The 20373-nt window shown below is 42.5% G+C and overlaps 1 protein-coding gene across 1 annotated transcript in view; it reads right to left on the bottom strand.

Annotated features, from left to right (window-relative positions):
* Positions 1-17109, bottom strand: part of LMCD1 (LIM and cysteine rich domains 1) — a 64765-nt gene extending 47656 nt beyond the window's left edge. The window contains exon 1 of the mRNA XM_010369910.2: positions 16837-17109. Coding sequence (XP_010368212.1) covers positions 16837-16878 — 42 coding nt within the window. The 5' untranslated portion in view covers positions 16879-17109. The remainder of the gene's footprint in view (positions 1-16836) is intronic.
* Between the last annotated feature and the right edge of the window lie 3264 nt (positions 17110-20373).

Below are 20373 nucleotides of genomic sequence, written 5' to 3'. Positions count from 1 at the left end.
CTCCAGGAGTGTTTTCAGTTCCTGGAATCTCTTCATGGATAGACAGATGAGACTGCTTACTCACTCTCTCCCTGTTTCTCTTATGTTTGTGGTATCTTTGCCTATCCAGCCACCCAGACCTGGCATCTGAATCCCAATCAACTGCTCAAGGCAAGGAGACTTGGAAAGAAATGCTGTCTTCTTGCTGCAGAACCCAGTTTTCCTCATTAAGAGGTTCGTTTCTAGTTTGTGTCATCCCTTGTGTGGTGTACTCAGGAGGCAAGAGATGACCCTCTGATGGGACAGCCAGTTTCTTGACCGTCTGGAAGGTGACTCACTAGAGAGAGAAAATCAGACTTCTCTAGAAAAACTCTGCTGCAGGCTTCTCCATGAAATAGAATACAGACAAACACTGGGAAATTGTGAAAACTCAGAGCAATCAGTGGGTCAGTAAGCCTTGTAGCCTTTCCATGGCATTTCTGGTCTGGGATCATTGCTCTGGAATACCCCTTGATCCACTCCTGCCCTTGAATGATTTGCTGACAAAGTGTTGGGGGAACTCTGTGCATGTTGGAACTTAGCATTGAACCTGAGCCCTGGCTACATTTTTACTACCTGTGTGAACCCTGGCAGGTAGTTTCCGCTCTCTGAACCTTTTTTTTTCATCTTTAAAATTGATCATAATCCCTATGAGCTTCAAGAGGTGGTTGTAGAAATCAAATATCTTAATGTATGTAAGATGCTTTGAAAACTAGGGATAATGAAACATTAGATGTTTATAAAACCTCATGTTCCTCCTTTATGAATTTTGTTCTCCATACACCATCTGTGCGATTATTGACTTTTCTTTAAACACACGTTTAAAAACATTTTTCTTGAAAAACATTATCTCTAAAGTGTATAATAATTAGATGGTAACCACGACAAATGCAATAAATATGAATCATTAAATTCTAGCTAGGTATGATTGCCTTTTAAAAGTTCTGAGCCTGGGAACTAATTGTCAATTGTTTAAAGTGAAGTTCAGCAAGTGTTTGGGATGATAAAGACGTTTTAGCATCAGATGGAGACTTCCTCCTTGACATAATCGGAAGAATGAAAGAACTGAAATGAGAGAAAGATGCTGACTAACATGGTTCAATGTTGTCAATGCATGTCTGTGTGTCAACTAAATTCATCTTTGGACCAACAAGTCCATGACCCATACTTCTGGAACACTGCAAACATGTTAGATATAGATTAGAAATAGTACAGGTTGAGCATCCCTTATCCAAAATGCTTAGGAGCAGAAGTATTTCAGATTTTGGATATTTTTCAGATTTTGGAATATTTGCGTATATATAATAAGATATCCTGGGGACAAGATCCAAGCCTTAACCTGAAATTGTTATGTTTCATATACACATTATACACACAGCCTGGTGGGTAATTTTATACAATATTTTAAATAATTTTGGTGCATAAAACAAAGTGTGTGTACATGAGGTACATGAGGTCAGATGTGGAATTTTCCACTCAAGGCTTCACGTCAGCACTCAGGAAGTTTCAGATTTTAGAGTATTTCAGATTTTCATATAAGGGATCCTCCAGCTGTACAGAAGGAAAAGGAAGAGCTATGGGTTGAACTGCCCACATTTCATTCACATTCACCATGACTAAGTATGTAACCATGGAACTTAATCCCTCTGGATCTTAGTTTACTCATCTGCAAAATGGGATGATTGTAAAATTCGGAAAAAATGATGTAGCACAATGCCTGGCACCTGAGCTATACTTGGTAAGAGCAGTTACTATACCTCGTGCTAGAGTAAAGCCTCTGTTTTATCTTCACACATCAAAGGTACGACATGGTTGAAATTTCTGGTATTTTGGTTCTGAGGAGTAGAGGACGACTAACAACACTAAGGATAAAACTTGGGGTCATTTTTCTTACTAGCAAACTAAAGAGGAGAATTACAGTGATTAATTGGATCATTCATATTTTAAAAATATCAACCAAAAAAGCAATTTCTCCCTGCAAAACTTCGAATAGACCTATCCACTCCTTCAAGAGTGCTGTGGTCAGCATGGTGTCAAGGGCTTGACTAAAATTATAAAGCACTGAGAGGTGTTGATATTAAACATTTTTTTTTTTTTAAAAAGGAGTGCCAACTCTAAGTCTTCAGGATAAGAAGAAATATGATGAATTCAAGGCCTTCTCAGAATTTCTTGCACTTCAAAGAGCATGTACTTGGCAATGATTCCGCCACTTTCCTGAGTTTGGTCAACGTGGCTGAGGAAAGGCAAAACTCTTAAAATCCACGCAGATGGAACTTTTCCACTGGCCCTAGTTTGGTATAAATATTCATCAAGGACTACAAACTTAAAGTAGATAGCCGTCTGAGTTATGAGAGGTTTGCACTAAATTTCAGCCAGTTTTCAGTCGTCCCTCTGGCTCTTGTCTCTCAGGAGGGCCAAGCCTCCTGAGATGCAGCTGCTGTTGTTCCGTGATCCAGGCCAACCGCTTCCCCAGACCATGGAAATCATTGGAGTTTGTTCTCAAGAGAAGTCCATCCAGAAAGAGAGAGCCTCGAGGTTCAGATGAAGGTTCAAGTTAGTTGTTTGAAAAGGGGAAATGAATCAAGGCCTGGCTCGTTCACCATCCTAAAGCCCATCTTTTTGTAGACAAGCTTAAAGAAGGAGAATAAAACTTGAAAGCATAAAAAAATTCAGGGTCTGGTTTGGTGCGCTGCCTTCCCCAGTTCCTCTCATTTTCTTTTCCTTTTCATCTTAAGATTCCTCCTAAACGCTACCAGGTAGTCTCCTCCCCATTCCCCCCGGCCCACTCCTACTTTGCCAGTTCTGATCTTGGTGCAGAATGGGAAGGGACCACACTGAAGGGCGATTGAATAGGTTAATGGTCTGCCCTCCTCTATTCCACAGCTGTTTTGTTTTTGTATCCTCTGCTCTTAGGGTCTCTTTCCTTCTTTCTAACCTCTCAGAATTCCTTGTCCCTGTCAGAAAGGAGAACAAAGCTGCTCTTACCTCTTTTGATGTCTTTCCTTCTGTCTCCTATTTCCTAATTCCATCCCACTCCCTTTTCTATCCATTAATATCACTGAGCCCTTAACATGTGCCAGTGTTCCAGGGTACACCCAAAGGGGAAGAGGGAATGTCTCTGTTCTCAAGGAGCATAACATGGAGAATTTCAGCATAAACAGGATATGACGGTACCAGAGTTAGGCAGGCAAGACAGCCACTGCAGATGCTTCAGGGTCATTCAGAAAATTAAACGTGCATGCAGCGGGAGAGTAAGTCCACACTAGGAGTTCACAGGACAGCGAACTTGGTCAGAACTGATGGTTTTATGGAGGAAGGCACTGAGGAAGGGGTGGGATTTGGGACCATGGAGAAGGAAACTCAGCATGCACACAAGGAAGAAACATTATGTTCAGGGAATGAGTGACAGGTCTGCCTGGGGCAGCAGAATGTTGTAGTGGAAGATGTGGCTGAAAAGGGACCCATCGCATAGAAACCTGGATGCCAGGCTAAGTTCAATGGCAAGATTTGAAAGGGTCCTGGTGGCAGCTCCTGGAGACAAAGTTCTCCCTTAACGTGACACCTCCAGGGGGCTGCAGCAGGAACTCACTCTTCATGCTTTGCCCTCACATTGGTCTGCTGCCTGTATACATATCACTTTCCAACTGTTTATCAAATACTGTCTCTATTATCTAATAGTACTCCAAAGGAAAACTTACATGCAGTAAAAATGCACCAATCTCCAGTATTTGCTCGATTACTTTATATGTATATCCCATGTGACCATCACCTAGATAAACATGTAGAATATTTTCAGTGGCCCAGAAAGTTCCTTCAGGCCCCTTTCTACTCAATAAAAACCTCTTCTTATAAAGGTGGTCGTTATTCTGATTTCTATTACTGTTGATTAGTTTTGCTTGTTTTTGAACATCATCAAAATGAAATTACACAGTGTGTATTCCTTTGTGTCTGGTTTATTTTTCTGTCTAACATGTTTAAAATTACCCATATTGTTACATATGTTAGATTTTTTGTTACTAAGTAATATTCTGTTTTATAAATACAAAATGATTGGTTTATCCATTCTCCTGTTGATGGAGATTTGAAATATTTCCAGGTTGGGTCTGTAATGAATAACATGGCTTCAAATATTCTTGCCCAAGATTTTTTGTGAACATCTGTGATCCTTTCTTTTGGACATATACCTAGAAGTGTAATTGTTGGAATACAAAGTGGATATATACTTTTTAGATACTACCAGACAGCTTTCCACGGTGGTTGTATCATTTTATATTCTCCCTGGCAACATCTGTGAGTTCCAGTTGCTCCACATCCTCTCCAGCACTCTCTCCTGTTAGTATTTAATTTTACCATTCTGCTGGGTATGTGACACTGTCTCATTGTGCATTTGTTTTTCTGTAACGAATAATGATGTTGAACATGTTTTCCTATACTTTTCGCTATTTAGACATCTTCTTTTGTGATATGCTTATTCAAGTCTTCACCTGTTTTTAAAAAATTGGATTTTTAAGTTGATTTGTAGAAGTTTTTATATATTCTGAGTACAACCCAGATCTATCTATCTATCTATCTATCTATCTATCTATCTATCTATCTACCAATCATCTGTCTATATACACAAATATATATACACATACACAAATAAATATTCAAAATGAAGGTCAGAGTGTCTATTTCTTGGGTTTCTTCCCACCTTCAGGGAGACCTGGTGTCAGCTCTTAGCGGAGTGAGATGGCAGTAGACATGCCCCAGAGTTTGTCTGGGGATCAGTATATACAAATACCGCAAATATTTTCTTTCTGTGGATTGCCTTTCACTTTCTTAGTGGTATCTTTTCATGAGAGCAAGTTCATTTTGATGGCCAGCCTTCATAGGTGTTTATTGAGTACCGCCTCCAGAGGAAAAGACACAAGCATGCAAAATTTGATTACCCTCATCCTGTTCTAGCATTCCACAGAGTAATAAGTGATGACAACTTTACAAACAATTTTTTAAAAGTTTTGGATATTACCTCTATTTATCAAGCATTTCCTCTTTGCCTCCTTAGCCTTCTTTGACTTTGTATACATCCCTCTCTTCCTTTTTTCTTTGAAAGAAAGGTGCTATGCATGTATGCATGTGGAATAGTGCTGATTTTTCTTGAGTGTTTATGACACGGGTTTGGAGTTCTTCTCTTGGTGCTTTAATGCTGCCTAGCACCTCTTTCTTGCCATGATTTCCCACATTAAAAATCCTCTTGCAAGAAACAGGATAGCTGGTGGCACAGAAGGGCTTCCCCACCTGAGTGAGGCCAGGAGAGGGAACTATCCTAGCCAGGTGGAGGAGCTGGCACAAGTAACAAGATGGATCCCCAGACAAACCCTGGGGGATGTCTGCTGGCCATCTCACTCAGCTAAGAACTGACACCAGGTCTCCCTGAAGGTAGGAAGAAACCCAAAATATAGATGCTCTGACCTTCATCCTGACCAATATGTAGGACTTAGTAGGTTAACTGGGACTGGGACTTCAGAAAAAAATGGCCATTACCTCCTTGAATCTGTCAAGGAAATAAAGGAAACCAATAAGGAGAAGTTACATAGAGAGAAATTTTAGCTCAAAATAACAAAAAGCTTTCCAATAATTAGAGAAGTTTAAAAAATTAGACATCTTCAGGAGGTGTGAGTGTTCCTCAGTGGTATTCTGACAGCAGCTGGCTGCCCAGCTCATCTCATGTTTATGTGGAAGTGGTTCTACACAACACAGCTTTTAAAAGTCTTTCTGAACTTGAAAGGCTATAGTACCTTGAATTCTAATCCTACCTCTCCCACTAACTAGCTCTGTGACCTCAAGCAAGCCATCTGGCTTTGCTGGGTCTGTTTCCTCATCTGTTAAAGAAGGCAGTTGACCTAGAGAATCCCTAAGCCTCTTCTTACTTCTTAAAAGTTAATTTTAATTGCTGAAATATACAGTACAAACATTATTCAAATAAATATAGGATGATTTCCCCTGTGATGGTCCAATTTCTGGGCTGGGCTCATGGAAATGTGCAAGGTGGGTGATGACAGCCATTTTAATTAGCTGGGAATCTCATTACAGGGTTGTATCTTCCCCACGGGCTACTGAGATCTGTTGGTTCTGTAGGAGGACAGATGAGAGGAAACAAAGCTTTTCCACCAAATCTTGCCCTTTCTTCATGTCCTTGCAAATGCAGGGATGATCACCATAATGTTATTTTTCAGATAATTGCCAGGGAATCATCTGGGATTTTATTTTTCTCTGTTTAATGTACCAGGTACAACTGACAAAAATCAAGGACAATCATCCTAGCGGCACTGAGATATCCAAGCCATGTGTGTTTCATTTCAATGCATCACCTGCTCTAAAATACGGCAAGAAGGAACTCACATTTTCAGACCAAGTCAGAAATCGAAGTAAAAACCGTGTGAAAGAAATTGTTTTGATGCAAGATTCCAGATCTTATTAACCAAGTTCCCATATTTCAGAACGCTGTTTTGCTTCCTCACAGTTCATCAAAAAGTCCTACTTGCGATTTCTTTTCCTCTTGTTATTAAATGGCTTCAGAGTGAAGCTCAGGGTGCACACACATGCTATGGTGCTCTGAACGGTGTTTTCATGTTCTGCTCACATGTGCCATGTGCTGGATCTCACAGACGTATATGTGTGTGCACACACGTGTGTGTTCCTTTCTTTCCATATATATTGCATATATTTGGTTACCTTTTTTCCTGCTGTCAAAACACAAACCTGTATCTTCCTGCAAAAATTCAAACTCAACCGGGAGGAGTTTTGTGGATCTCCATTGCAGGGCTTAGGAGAGCCTCAAGTCACTACCATGAGAAGTTTTCTACGTGCAGCCTGACAGGCCTTGCTATCCTGTCACCCCAATGGGTTTTGCTTGAGAGGAAGAGGAACAGGTTCTCAGATGAGAAGATAAAAGATGTGCATTTGTGGCTAGATGAATACAGTGGAATGTATTTCTCCATAGTCCAAGATGGGTGATATTCCCCAAGTTGGAAATCGAATAGAATGGAAAATATGGGTGTTAGATTTGGAAGGTATAAAACTGGACTGTGGCCTGATCCTAACAGCTCATTCATCCTCGTCTTTTAACGCTCAGCTCAAATGTCCCCTCTTTGGGAAGCCTTTCTTGACCTCCCCAGGTAAGATTAAGTATTTCCTCTTCTGATCTCTCTCAGTCCCACACATGTACCCCGATCAAGGTCTTTAGGCACTGCTATGATTCTTTGATGATTTGATTAGGCTGTTCCTTTTCTGAGACCATCAGATTTTAAAATTCCTTTCCTTTTATTTCTCCGTTTCCCAGCTCAGTACCTGGCATATAATATTTGTGTAATATGTGTTTGGACAAAATAAATTCTTAGAGTTAGCCAAATCAACGGTTAGTTTAAAAAGCTTCAACAAAGTAATGTTTTCATTCTCTTTACCATTTCACCTTCATTAGCTCTTTTAATGGTGAGGCTGCCTTGTGTTTAATACACATTCCTTATATATCAAGTACTGTGCCAAGAGCTTAGATGATTGTTATGAGTACAATAACTTTTAGGCCCCTTTTATTGATGAAGAAACTAAGGCTCAGAACTAACATGACTTGTTGAGGTAATAGGAAATGAGTGGCAGAGTTGGAATTTGAATTGAGTTTGTTTACTCCAAGAGCCTCAGACCTCAATCCACTACAGCTGTATGTGTGTGCTTACATGTTTATGCTTATATGTGTATATTTGTGTGTGTGTGTGTGGTGCAATGCTGCTAATGCCTTAGCTTGATGTGGAAAGAGTCTTTATATTTTTAGGTTCTTTGTTTATCTGACATGAGAATATCTCTTAGGACAATGTCTTAAATGCATAAGATAAAAATGCAAAGAAAACCAATATTACTAAGATAGTATCAATATATAAAAACAAATTTGTGAGTTAGTAACAGATGTGCCTTTACTAAGTTAATGAATATGATCTAGCAGTGGGTATAATTATGGTCATTTCAGAGCAGGGATTAGTATAAATGGTAGGATGAGGATCTATCTTAGCTGTAATGTGATATAAAAATACCTGCTTTCCATTGGTATGAAAGGCATAGGGGCTGCTAAACTTCTAGGGCATTTATCTTTATTCATAGCAGTAAGAAATACTAAATTTCAGTTATAGGTTAGGGATAAAAAATGCAATACTTTTTCTAATTTAAGTTCCCTGACACCCTCAATTCTATCTACAGATCCTAGGTTAAAAGCCTCTCCTCTATCCACTAATAAGATTTCAAAACATCTCTCTCTTATACTTCCTCTAAAATAAGAAGCCCCCAGATGCTGACCTCTCCCCACATTAGAGTCAGATCCTCTTAACAAGGAGACTGGCTGGCCACTGAGCCAGGGTTGGGGTGGGGAGCACCCGCGTGACGTGGTAGGAGGGGTGGCTCTCCTCCAGGATGAGGGCAGAGCTGGGATCTACTTTCCTTCCACCTCTTTCAGCCAGCAGATTGCCCGGGTCAGTCACCTGGATGGTCAGCCTCATGAATCAGTACCTAGAAACGCCACTGAGTCATATAGCCCAAATAGATGCTCTCTTCTAAGGGCAGGTTTCTTATGAGGCCATTAGCCAGCCAAGAGTCCTTTCCCTATGCTCCTGCCTTTTGGTGTCCCTGACATCAATACTATGAAAAATACAATCTAAATGTTCGGCTGTCTCTGAAAACATATGCTGAGCAAACATATGCTGAGCAAAGACAACTGGCCTACCACCACATCGCTGTAGGAAGGCTGAGGGACCACTGGCTGCTAGTGGGATCTGAGAGCTGCCAATAGTCCCCCTTGCCTCAGACTCCTTTTCACTTAGTGCCTCTGGTGGTTTCTTCCCAAAGGCCCTGTTTAAAATGTGACAACTGGGAGAACTACCACACTCATTCTACTGTTACACTGTAGGGATGATCAGAGCTGAGATGTGGCTCTGAAGGTATGTGTCCTGGAAAATCTGAGGGTGGAAAGGGAGGTTGGAAAAGGAAGGAGAGGTATGTGGGTGTGCTGAGGAGGGGAGAGGTCAAGGAACACAAAGACTCACAGAACACTGACATTATTTGACCTGTCTCCTGCCTTATGAAAAATAAATTCTACCAGACTCAAGTTTACTTGGCAGAGATCAAAGCTTTCCTATTCATTGTCATGTATTCAGCACTTAGCACAGTGGCTGGCACATAACAGATGCTAAATAAATATTTGTTATATAAAGAAATGAGTGACTGTTGCCCTATCTTATAAGCAAGACATTGGAAGGAAAGACTGGTAATGGAACAAGGGAGGGCTGCTGTGGAAACACCCAAGATGAACTGTGGCTATTCTCATGATTTTGCAATGTGATGTGGCCTGAGCATATTTATGGCTAGGTCCAGGTTTAACTACAAAGAGAAGGTCCTGCAGTCTGAGAGCTTAGAAGCCCCATGTGATGTAGGTAAACTGAATTTGGTCTTCCACATTCCAATACTTAATAACCTATGGGATTTTTGCATCTTGCTGATGAGAGGGGATACCCATAACAGCAGGAGAAAATGTTTATCAAGGGTATATTATGTATCCAGGCACTTTATGCGCTTTACCTCATTAAACTATTGTTTAATGTAGAACTATGGTTAGCTATCTTTCTCAAATGAAGAACCAGAGGTCCAGAGAGGATCAGTAACTTGGCGAAGTTTGCAGACCTGGCAAATTGAAGAACTGCAGGTCACACCTAGATCTTTGTGCTTGCAAATGCTGTGTGTTTAATGGCTCCTCAAAGTGGCTGCTGGATCTTGTGGCCAAAGATCTGGATCTTGTGGCCAAAGCTAAGTTCACAGTCAAAATGTCCACCTGAACTTCTGAGTTTCAGGGTATGAGGTTGACACAAAACTGGGACACTCTGGGTGTGGAAGTGACAGAATACAGCAGACACTCTTTTCTCCTTCATTCATAAAAGACGCTGAGAGTCAATGTAACTTGGTTGTGGCACCACTCAAGTAAATGTAAGTTTGTAAATTTCAGGTATGCCATTTCTTATGTAAATTTCAGATATGCCATTTTTTTCTTTGTAAATTTCAGATACGCCATTTCTTCCCTGTCCCATTTGTGACATGAAGGGGTTGAATGAGCAGATAACAAGATTCTGCTCAACTCTTTTAGACAATGTCTCATTAGCATTTGTCTCCAAAGATAAATTTTACAAAGGACTCAATATTTTTTAAACAGGAGGAGGAGACAAAACCTATACACAAAGCATGTGGATTTGAAACAGCCACCTTGAGTTGGACACTGGCACTCCTTTGTCCTTCAACAGAGTTAGTTGCCAAATGGAGCCTTTGTTTATTCTCCCTTAGCAATTACACTTCCTTTTAAAGCATGTCTCCTGGTGGGGGCCCAGGCCATGTTTGGCTTGGTCATGATTTACATATTATTGGGTAAGCCATGGGTCAGGCTGACCAGACATGTAGAAATGTGCATGTCAAGGCCAACCTTACCTCCAGGCCAGAGTTTCCTGAAAGCTCTGGGACAAGGTCTCTAGGATTATTTTAGAGTATTAGGATAATATGTATTATTCTTTAAAAGGTCTCTCTACTAGTCTTTTGCTGGGAGATGTCCATTAGCCTTCTGGAAAACCAGGAGAAATCAAGAAAGTCCTTATTCTATACCTAGGAAATGGCTCTGATTTGGTGTGGGTGACAGTATGCTCCTGGTGGTGACCAAGAGCTATCGAAGAGATGCAGATGCCTGGAAACATTTTGCAAATGCTGGGAAGATTCTGAACCAGACTATCAATGAGTTCAGTGGGCTGGAAGAAATTGATCTGTGTATGAAAGTCACAGTAATAATCATAGTCTCTCCACACCAAATTTCTGCTTTCTATGAATGCCTTCTGTTTCTTGTAGAGTAAAAAGAACTAAAGTTTTGGAGTCAGAGAGGCCTGAGTTTGAGTTCTTAATCTGTCATCACGTGACCTTAGGCAAGTCATTTTAAACTCTTAGTCTTACTCATGTGTAAAAAAGGACACAAATATCTTTGCATGGTAGTCCTTGAAGCTAAAGAGCTAACACACAAGAAAATGTCAATCATCTCTGGACCCTTAGAGACGTCTTTCCTTCCCCTCTTTTGCCTAGCCCCAAACTTGCCTGTCCTAACAGAGAATAAGTCTGTTAGGAGGCAAGAATCCAAATAGGTAATAAAAGCAAGAACAGATTCCTTTCTCTTTTCTGAGAAAAAAAAGTAAAAGGGTTTGCTTCTAATGCAAAAGAGCAGATGAGACAAGGAGTTGATCTGGGAGTTTCACAAAGCACTGTAATTGATTTGTCACTTCTGTTTTTGTGAAAACACAATTTCTGCATCAAATATGCAGGATTAGATACTAAATTTGTGTTTCAGCCAGTAAAGGAGCCTTGGTGGACATAGGAGACTCAACTTCATATGTAACTCTTTCTATAAAAGTTTTACAGAGAGCATTTTCTAGAGCTTTTGCAGATCTACGCTATTGCTATGTGTAAACATTCAAGAATGGTTTGGGACATACCAATTGTTCCATGTGGAGTTAAGGAAATGTTGTGATCTTGAAGGAGTCCTGCAAAAGTAGCTAGTGGCCCTGCACCTGGTGAGATAGTAGCAGCTGGGCAAATCCTCTTCCTGTTATCAAATGGTAGGGGATGTGAGGATATTTCTAAATGAAGGCTCTTCAAGAGCAACAGCTGGCTCTTCGTTTTGGATGTCCTGAAAAGCTGCTTCACAATTCCGCTTTCAGTGGAACGAAGTTTTAAGCCTATTTTTCCATAATCATTTGTTATTTGGGAGATGGTCTGGTGTAAAGGAAAGGTCAGTGGGCTGGAGGCAGAAAGAACCCTGGTTGTTACCCAAATTCTGCCACTTCCTAGGAAAGGTGACCTGTCCAAAGTCACCCAGTGAGTAAATGCCTGTAGTTATTATAATGACTCACGCCCCTGCCAGAAATCTGTTCTTAAAATAAAGATTTAAATGGTGTTGGATGAATGGTCGGGAGATAAGAGCTCTCAAGGTCTGTTACTTATCATGGCAAATCTCCACTTTATGAGACACACAAGCTATTTTGAATGTGCAAGTTGAAAAGAAAGGACGATCTGCCTTCCTAAAGTCAAATTGAATACTTCTCCTGGAGCCCTCTCGGCTCTAGTGGATTGTGAGAGGAACTATTCCCTTACTTCTCTACTCTTTACCTTTTCCTCTTGGGAAGTGGCCTGGATAAGGGCGGAAGGAAAGACACACACAAAAGCCTATGCGCAGCCCCTCCTTCCTGGTCCCCAGCCTTTGCTGATTTCAGCCTATTCTTTTTTCATCCTTGTCACCTTTGGTCAGTTGCATGAAGAAAGGATCAAACCAAGCATCCTCAGAGGGGAATGCCAAAGTCATTTTTCCACTTTCCAACTCGTAGGAGTGTTGGTAAGCTCTGAGCAAATTTCTAGCCTTGGAGCTGAGATGGCTTAGATTAAAGCCTGAAGATAATCTGATGAAGCTCCTCCCTGCCTCCCACTACCACAGCGGCAGATACATTGGTGAAAGTCAACTGTCAGCCCCCAACTCCACATAGTCAGACACACCTGCAAGTTAGGACAAAAATCTGCAATTTACAAAGTAATGGTTTCAGCATCTGTTTTTAGAGATCCTTTAAAAGGGACTTGGATAATTTATTTCTGTTTTTAAAAAATAAGGCTCTGTTTTGGGCCAAGTTGCTTATACACCTATGGGCATGTCTCCAATGTCTTGGCTATTAAGGTCTTTAAGTGACAGTTTAATATGTTTTTAAGATTGAGGGAGCCAACAACAATTCTCAAGGAGCCATGTTTACATTGGATCGGCTCACCCGGGTGATGTGCCAGTAGTTTTGCACACTGCAGGAAGTGGAGGTGAAAGCAGGAAGGGCTGAGTATAGAGGGAAGGCCTAGCCTGAAGGACAGGAAAGCCAAGAGGGATGTGACGTAGAGAAGCATGGAGAGGGACATCCAGGTGGACCTGGCAATGCACTTAGAATTACCATCATTTAATGCCCCGTGGGCATTTTGTTGAGGGGTGAGAATTTCTTTTTTTTTTTTTTTTTTTTTTTTTTTTGAGGCGGAGTCTCGCTCTGTCGCCCGGACTGGAGTGCAGTGGCCAGATCTCAGCTCACTGCAAGCTCCGCCTCCCGAGTTTACGCCATTCTCCTGCCTCAGCCTCCCGAGTAGCTGGGACTACAGGCGCCCGCCACTTCGCCCGGCTAGTTTTTGTATTTTTAGTAGAGACGGGGTTTCACCGTGTTAGCCAGGATGGTCTCGATCTCCTGACCTGGTGATCCGCCCGTCTCGGCCTCCCAAAGTGAGGGGTGAGAATTTCTAATTAGCTCCCTGTGGAGCCAGCCCACTGGTGACTGCACAGTCAACTATGAACAGGCTCCTAGCTCTCTTTCTTCTAATCCCTTCTAAATTCCTACAGATGGCTCCTTGAGAGTCAAGAGGTCTGTATTCTTGCAGAGCCTAATAGGCTTCAGTACATTTTCTTTGCAACTTCTGATAAGGAGCTTGATCCCTCTGGGCCTCAGTTTCCTTATCTAAAAAGTAAGGAGCTCCAATTCCCCTTCCAGGCCCAACATTATATAACTCCAAAGTGAAATGCTCAATAACTGGCAATCCACATTTGGAAGGGAAGACTATTCCACGTAAGCAGATTTTGCATCCATTGGGTGAGAATGAAGGCAACAGCATTTGGTTATTGTCTTAGCCTGTCAAAGCTGAGCAATGGCTTAGGTTCAGCTGAGTGCAAGCTGAGTGCTCTTCAGATGGGGGCAGTTATAAATAAAAGTGTCCTTCATTTGCCAAAAGACTCCTTTCAGCATCCATGCACCCACTGAAATGTACTGCCACCACCAAGGACTGCCATGGCTAACTTTGAGTGCTCATATGCTGAGCCTTTTATGTACATCATCTCACTTAATTATCACAGCCACTTTGGCAGGTAGATGTTGTTACTGTTTCTTCAACTTTCAAATGAGGTGAGGATACAGACTCAAAGTTAATTAGCTTGCCCAAGAGCACACAGCTAGTAAGTGGTGGAGCTGGGACTTAACCCAGATCTGAAGCCAAAGCCTGCACTAATAATTTGCATCCTTAATCAACAAGAACAAATCCATAGTCGAGATTGATTTCACCCAGTAAAATGGCATTTGGCTTTCAAGGCCCTTTGTTATCAAGACATGTTGGCAATTTCACCATTCTCAGGGAACTGTCTGGGCTAGGAAACCTTCTCTTTCCTAATAGAAAAAAAAAAGATGGTTCAAGAGCAGCCAGTGGTAGCATTTTACTTAGAAAGAAAGAGAGAAGTTGGGGAACTTGTAAGGTCTGCCATGATGTATGTATGTGGCCCCTAGTGAGTCTCTTTCCCTAGCCTGCCTGGGGTTGGTGAGATGATCTTTAAGTCTACTCCAGTTTTTAGATTTTGTGTTCTCTGCTGCAGATCTTTTTATGACTATCCAGTTGGTGGGGATTCCTGCCCCAACCCCCTTGGGAGTAGGGCAATGGAAACAGCCTGTATGCCATTTCTCATTTTGTAAATAGGTCCCTTGTAGCTCTAAGAGTCTATGAAATTGTTTCAAAATGTCTAAGTGTGATTATGCATCCTGAAGCCAAATGTTATAAACCTCCCCCCACTGTTGCCGATTTAAAAAATAAATATGCAGTAAAAGCTTTTCAGCATGTTGCTGATATCACGTAGTACTTAATCACTTCTGTGACGTTCAGTTCAGCAAGAGGAGCTTGTCGGTTCTCTTCTTTCCCCTCCACATTTTGAGTTGAAGGCATTGGTTAACCTACAAAATGGTGATCTTCCTCCTGATTGTCGCAGTACCAAGAGGTAAAAAATATCTGCCCTTTCATCTCTACCCACCACATTCTTTCTCTAAGCCTGTAATTGGATCTAAATGGAAAACAAACCCTTTGCAGGCCAAGGAAGTTGGCACTAGGGGGTGACAAGAAGGAGAACATGTTCCACCTCTAATCAGGATAATCACACTCCCCTATGCAAAGGAAAATAAAAACAAGGCTTCCTCCAAGTGGCAACCCAGGACTGCAGTGAGGAGGGGGAGTCTCCATACACCTCATCTCACCTCATACAGTAACCATAAACCAGCTTATATTAAAAATACTCAGAATCATTTCACTTTCCAGAGGACAATGGAACTCTGCCACCTTTAGCCCGGAACTATTCTGTGTCTGAACTTGGGGAGGCAGTTCAGACACACAAATATCAATGCTACAAGTTAAAAAAGAATGCATAAAATGAAGCCTATGCAAACAGTGTGGTCTTAGCTGGACAGATATTCTCGTGGCTCACTCATACGTTTTTGAGTCCTGCTGTGTGGCATGGTGTGCTATGTCCGAACAGGGATGAACAAGACAGGTTCGCCCTCAAGGAGTCCAGAAAAATGTATACAGAAATAAGAGCATTGCATGCATAACTCACTACTAGGTAGAGATTAGTAGGTATCTTCTAAGAGTCTAAAGTATTATGGTAATTTCTGTAGAAAGGGAAATGACTTGATTCTGCAAATAGCTTGGCAAATGCAATGAGGCATGATACATTCCAGAGAAATGCCCAGATTCAATGTGACTTGGTACACCCATTTAGAAGGATCCACTGGACTCTGTGATAGGGTCTGGGCAAATAGTCTATAAAAGATCACAGCTATAAATTCAATGGTGAATGCTGTGCCTCTAAGTGGCTGTTTGTGTCTTTAGTTTGATTCTCACAGTCTTTTTTCTTCCCCCTCTCATTCTATCCTGCAGGTTAATGGCAGATGTTTAAGGAAGACTTGGCCCTGCAAGACTAAATCCTGTGAAATCAGAGTTTAACAACTACTGCTTTGGGAAATTAACTCACAATGTCAATATCCCTGCTACCACTGCCCTGAGGGAGGTTAGGTCTATCATCCCCACATCAGAGACAAGGAAACTGAGGCTCAGAAAAGTGACTTGGTGAATACTGTGCAGTTAAAAAGTGGCAGGAACTGAGTCTGGATACCTAGGGCTTTCCTTACAGTCAGCTGCCTGCTAGAACCAACTCTCTGTGACTCCAGGCCTCAGTTTCCTCATCTGTAAAGCCTAGGTTGTCTCTCTGTTCCCTTCCCATTCACATGTTGTCTAAGTCTCCAGCCTGTGCCCTCTCCCAGCTGCATTCAGGTAAGCAACAAATGATATTGGAGCTATAGGCACAGCCGCAGGCTCCTGTGAAGGAGTTTACCCGTGACCTTCTGGGCTCCCGGCCAGCCCTTCTTGAAAGGGAAACGTGCAGACCCTGGGGACAGAAATCAGTTCCCTTATGCTGGAACTGCTGCCACTGCCAACATCACCAACTAAAGAAACTGTGCGTGTGTGTATGTGTGTGTGTGTGTGTGTGTGTACTGGGGAAAACACACAAAACACTGGGATAATAGCAAAAGGGAGACTATGAGTAAATATTACATGCCCTCAACCCTTACTTCAGCCACCTGAGGACAGGGAGTGAGGAAGCTAGGGGTTTTCCTTTACAGATCATAAGATTTTATATATATATATAATATTAAATTTTAACTAGCATCACCAAAGACATAAGACCCTTTGCAAATATTTTACACAACAATGGGTTTGGGATGTGTGTGCCTGTTAGCTCAAACATGTATTCCCAACTATTTGTTTTCCATGCAGTTTTGGAATTTAAAGAGTTTCCTTCTCATTACCTTTTGGGAAGTTTCCGCGAACAGATGGGAAGGGGAAACAAGAAAAAGAATGAGTCTGGGTAAAAACAGACAGCTTTCCGCTCACCTTTTTAACTCCTGGGTTGAGGTCCTTAGCCACCTTTGCCATCCTCTTCTGGGGTGGAGGAACAGCGCCTGGCTTCTCAGGCAGAGGCGCGAGGGCGCGCAGCGGGGACAGCGGCGGCTGAATGGCCAAGTTCGCGGGCCCGGAGGGAGCTCTATGCCCAGCTAGGCGCAGCTGGGCCGCTTTAATTGGAGAGCGGGACTCCCTCTAAAACCTCGCCAGCCACTCCGCGCCGGCGCTCGCGCGAGGCCAGCCAATCCCAGCGCGAGGCTGTCCCCCTCCCTCCGGGAAGTCTCTGCACTGTGGCGGCTAGCGGAGCGTAGCGCTGGCTGCCCTGACGTCAGCATGGCCGCGGCCCATGACTGCCGGGTTCGCTTCTATCCCTCGAGCGGCAGGAATCCGTCCCCACGCCCTTTTCCTTTAAAGGGCAATGGGCCGAGGGTGGGGCGGACGGCGCGGCTCCAGCGATCCATTCAGGTCAAAAGGGAGAGTGATCAAACAGGAGGGCCGAGGTATTTTTAGTGAGCGGGATCCAGAAATAAATGTTGATCTGTGCTCCCCTTCCCACCCTTTCTGCCTGGTCGTAGGGGGCGCGGGGAGGGCCGAGGGAGGAGGTGTTTTGCAGGAGCTGGCTAACTTTTCCCAAACCTGGGCGAGTTCTCCAATATCCAGAGAGGAGAAAAGATTCCAGCGATTTATGATTTTTTTAACGTAACATTTGTAAAGTATTAAACTGCTTTCACATAACTTGCTTTAACATAAATCCTCCCTATTCCATGAGCAAGAAATCACTGTCCTGATCTTAGAGATGCTCCTAAGGACATATTGTCTTGTTGTATGCTTATATTATCTCAGGTATTATTATTATTATGACTCTAAGACGATAGATGAGGAAATAATCAGAGAGAATTACTGGTCCGCAGCTGAGCTCTTGAGCAAGGCTTTAACCTGAGAGACTGAGAGTAAGAGAGAGAGAGAGAGCTCATGGGGGTGGGGCTTGGGGGGGCACAGGATTGTTAACTATAAACTGGTAAGTTAGTAATTTTTAGATAAATGGGGTCATGCAGGCCTGGACAAACAAGATTCCATCTGAGTTCACAAATCCATGGAATGTGGAGTCCTTGCAACACATAACATAACTACTCTTATAAGACAGAATTGGCCAGGTTCCTCTCTCTATGTCATGTTGTTTGCCCATAAAGCCACATCTCTCTGCTGAGCCGGTTCCACAGACTTGGATTCCAGAGGCATTTCCCCCCTGCCCTGACAGAGGATTAAACACAAGTTCTTTTTATCCTAGAGAGAATACTGCTGTCTCTGTTGTGAGGGTTTCGGCCTGGAACGCCTCTTTGCAGTGCCCCCTGCTAGAAACCAGGGCTCCTGTGGGCTAAAATAAAACTCGGTTGCACAGAGACTGAAGAGTGGTTCCGAAGTACACCGTTCCGGAGGGATTTGCTGAGAGTGGGAGGCTGCAGTTCCCATTCTGGGGGCTGTCTCTTGCTGGAGGCTTTTTCCTCTTGAAAGCCTCCTCCAATTTAGTTCTTATCATCGTCTCCAGTCATCCCAAATCTCGGCCAGGGATCCTGAATTGTGACTTTTTATTACACATTCCTGGAAAGGGCTTTCTATTTGTGGCTTTTCTTTTCCAAGATGAGGGTTGACCTCTTTCTTCTTTCACAGATTTCTGCTATAATTGATTTTTGCCTTGTTTGCTCCCAGCTGTATCTGCAAGTACCTAGCATGTGATATAGGCTCAGTACACATTTGGCAAATGAATAGAGGTTGGGTTCTGGCTTTTATATATTTTTTAATTGATATGTAATGATCGTACATGTGATATTTTGATACATGCTTACAATGTGTAATGATCAAATCAGGGTGTTTAGGATTTCCATCACCTTGAACATTTATTATTTCCTCGTATTAGGGACATGTCAAATCACTTTGAGCTTTTTTTTTTTTTTTTTTTTTTTTTTTTTTTTTTTTTTTTTTGAGACAGAGTCTTGCGCTATTGCCCAGGCTGGAGTGCAGCAGCGCGATCTTGGCTCACTGTAACCTCCACCTCCCAGGTTCAAGGGATTCTCCCACCTTGGCTTCCCAAGAAGCTGGGACTACAGGCATGAGCCACCACACCTGGCTCATTTTTGTATTTTTAGTAGAGACAGAGTTTCACTATGTTGGCCAGGCTGGTCTTGAACTTCTGACCTCAAGTGATCCTCCTATCTCAGCATCCCAGAGTGCTGGAATTACAGGAGTGAGCCACTGCACCCAGCCTCTTTCAGCTATTTTGAAGTATACAATTCATTGTTGTTAACTATAGTCACCCTACTGTGCTATTGAATACTAGACTTTTTCTTACTATCAAACTATGTTTGTTCCCATTAACCAACCTCTCTTAATTCCCTGACACCCCAGCCCACCACTTCCCAACCTCTGGTAACCTTCTTCTACTCTCTACCTCCATGCAGTAAGCAGACAAGGTAAGAACAGGGAGAGATGGCGCAATGGCACACCTGGCCTGATTTGTCCAAACTTCCAAGGTGGGCTGCATGTTAAACCAGTATGTAAATAAACAGTGGTCAACAGAAGCCTGGCTTGGGAGAGGAGGTTTCCACATGAATAGTCCTTTCAGTAGCAAATCCTGGGAACAATAGTGCTAAATCAGGATGTCATGTCAGAAGCCTTTATAGTTTAGAGCTATGGGAATAGAAGCCAGGAATATAACAAAGGCAAGCTTTATCCCTTTCAAACCAGGCAAAAGCCTGCCCAGTGAAGTCATTTCCCACTCCCTTCCCAGCCACCCTCCTTGCCCCATCTTGAAAAAATATTGTTCCATGAAATAATACTAATTTATTAACTTTAACACTATTTATTAATAGCTCCAACCACAAGAGTCTCTCCCCCTCCTTATTTTTACCCTTGGCTCCAGGTACAATTAAGGAGGCAGATATTGCAGCTGTTTCTCAGAATTTCTCAGAATGCGAGTGTCAGAAGCTGCTGCTTGGGGTGGCTCTTTCCCTGCTTTCTGGAAAAAGACCTGCTGTAGGCAGAGGGGGGATCCCTGCTCTCTGCTAGAAGTTGCTGTCTCCCCAGTTGAGGATTCTGACTTTGACACTTTAAACCTTACACTTGACCCACTTGTTCCAGGGGACCTATATTCAGAGACTTAGCCAGACACCTGGACAGACTATTACGACTTGGGATTTTTCAGGAGAATGAGGGAAATATAGTTATTTCACCTGAGCCTCACTCCAGCTCTGAGGTCCTCTTCACCTCTCTTGGAAGAAAATTGGATATCTTTTCCAAGTTGAAAGAGTAGAGATCTGATTTCTCCAAGGGTCATTGCTTTTTGACACTGGGGCTTATTAGAAGCATTCATTCATTTATCAAGGAGTTTTGGGGTACGTGCCATAAGCCAAGCCCTCTGATAGGTGCTGGAGACATCAAGGTAAATAAAAGAATCCTTCTCCTTGGAGAGCATCTTGGTCTAATAATGATTTCTGGGGCTCTCTGGTTGACAGAGCCCTAATCTTACTTGAA

This window comes from Rhinopithecus roxellana, chromosome 1 (genome assembly GCF_007565055.1).
Source record: "Rhinopithecus roxellana isolate Shanxi Qingling chromosome 1, ASM756505v1, whole genome shotgun sequence".
NCBI lineage: Eukaryota > Metazoa > Chordata > Mammalia > Primates > Cercopithecidae > Rhinopithecus > Rhinopithecus roxellana.
Note: the sequence above shows the minus strand (reverse complement) of the source record. Positions and strands in the feature narration are given on the sequence as shown.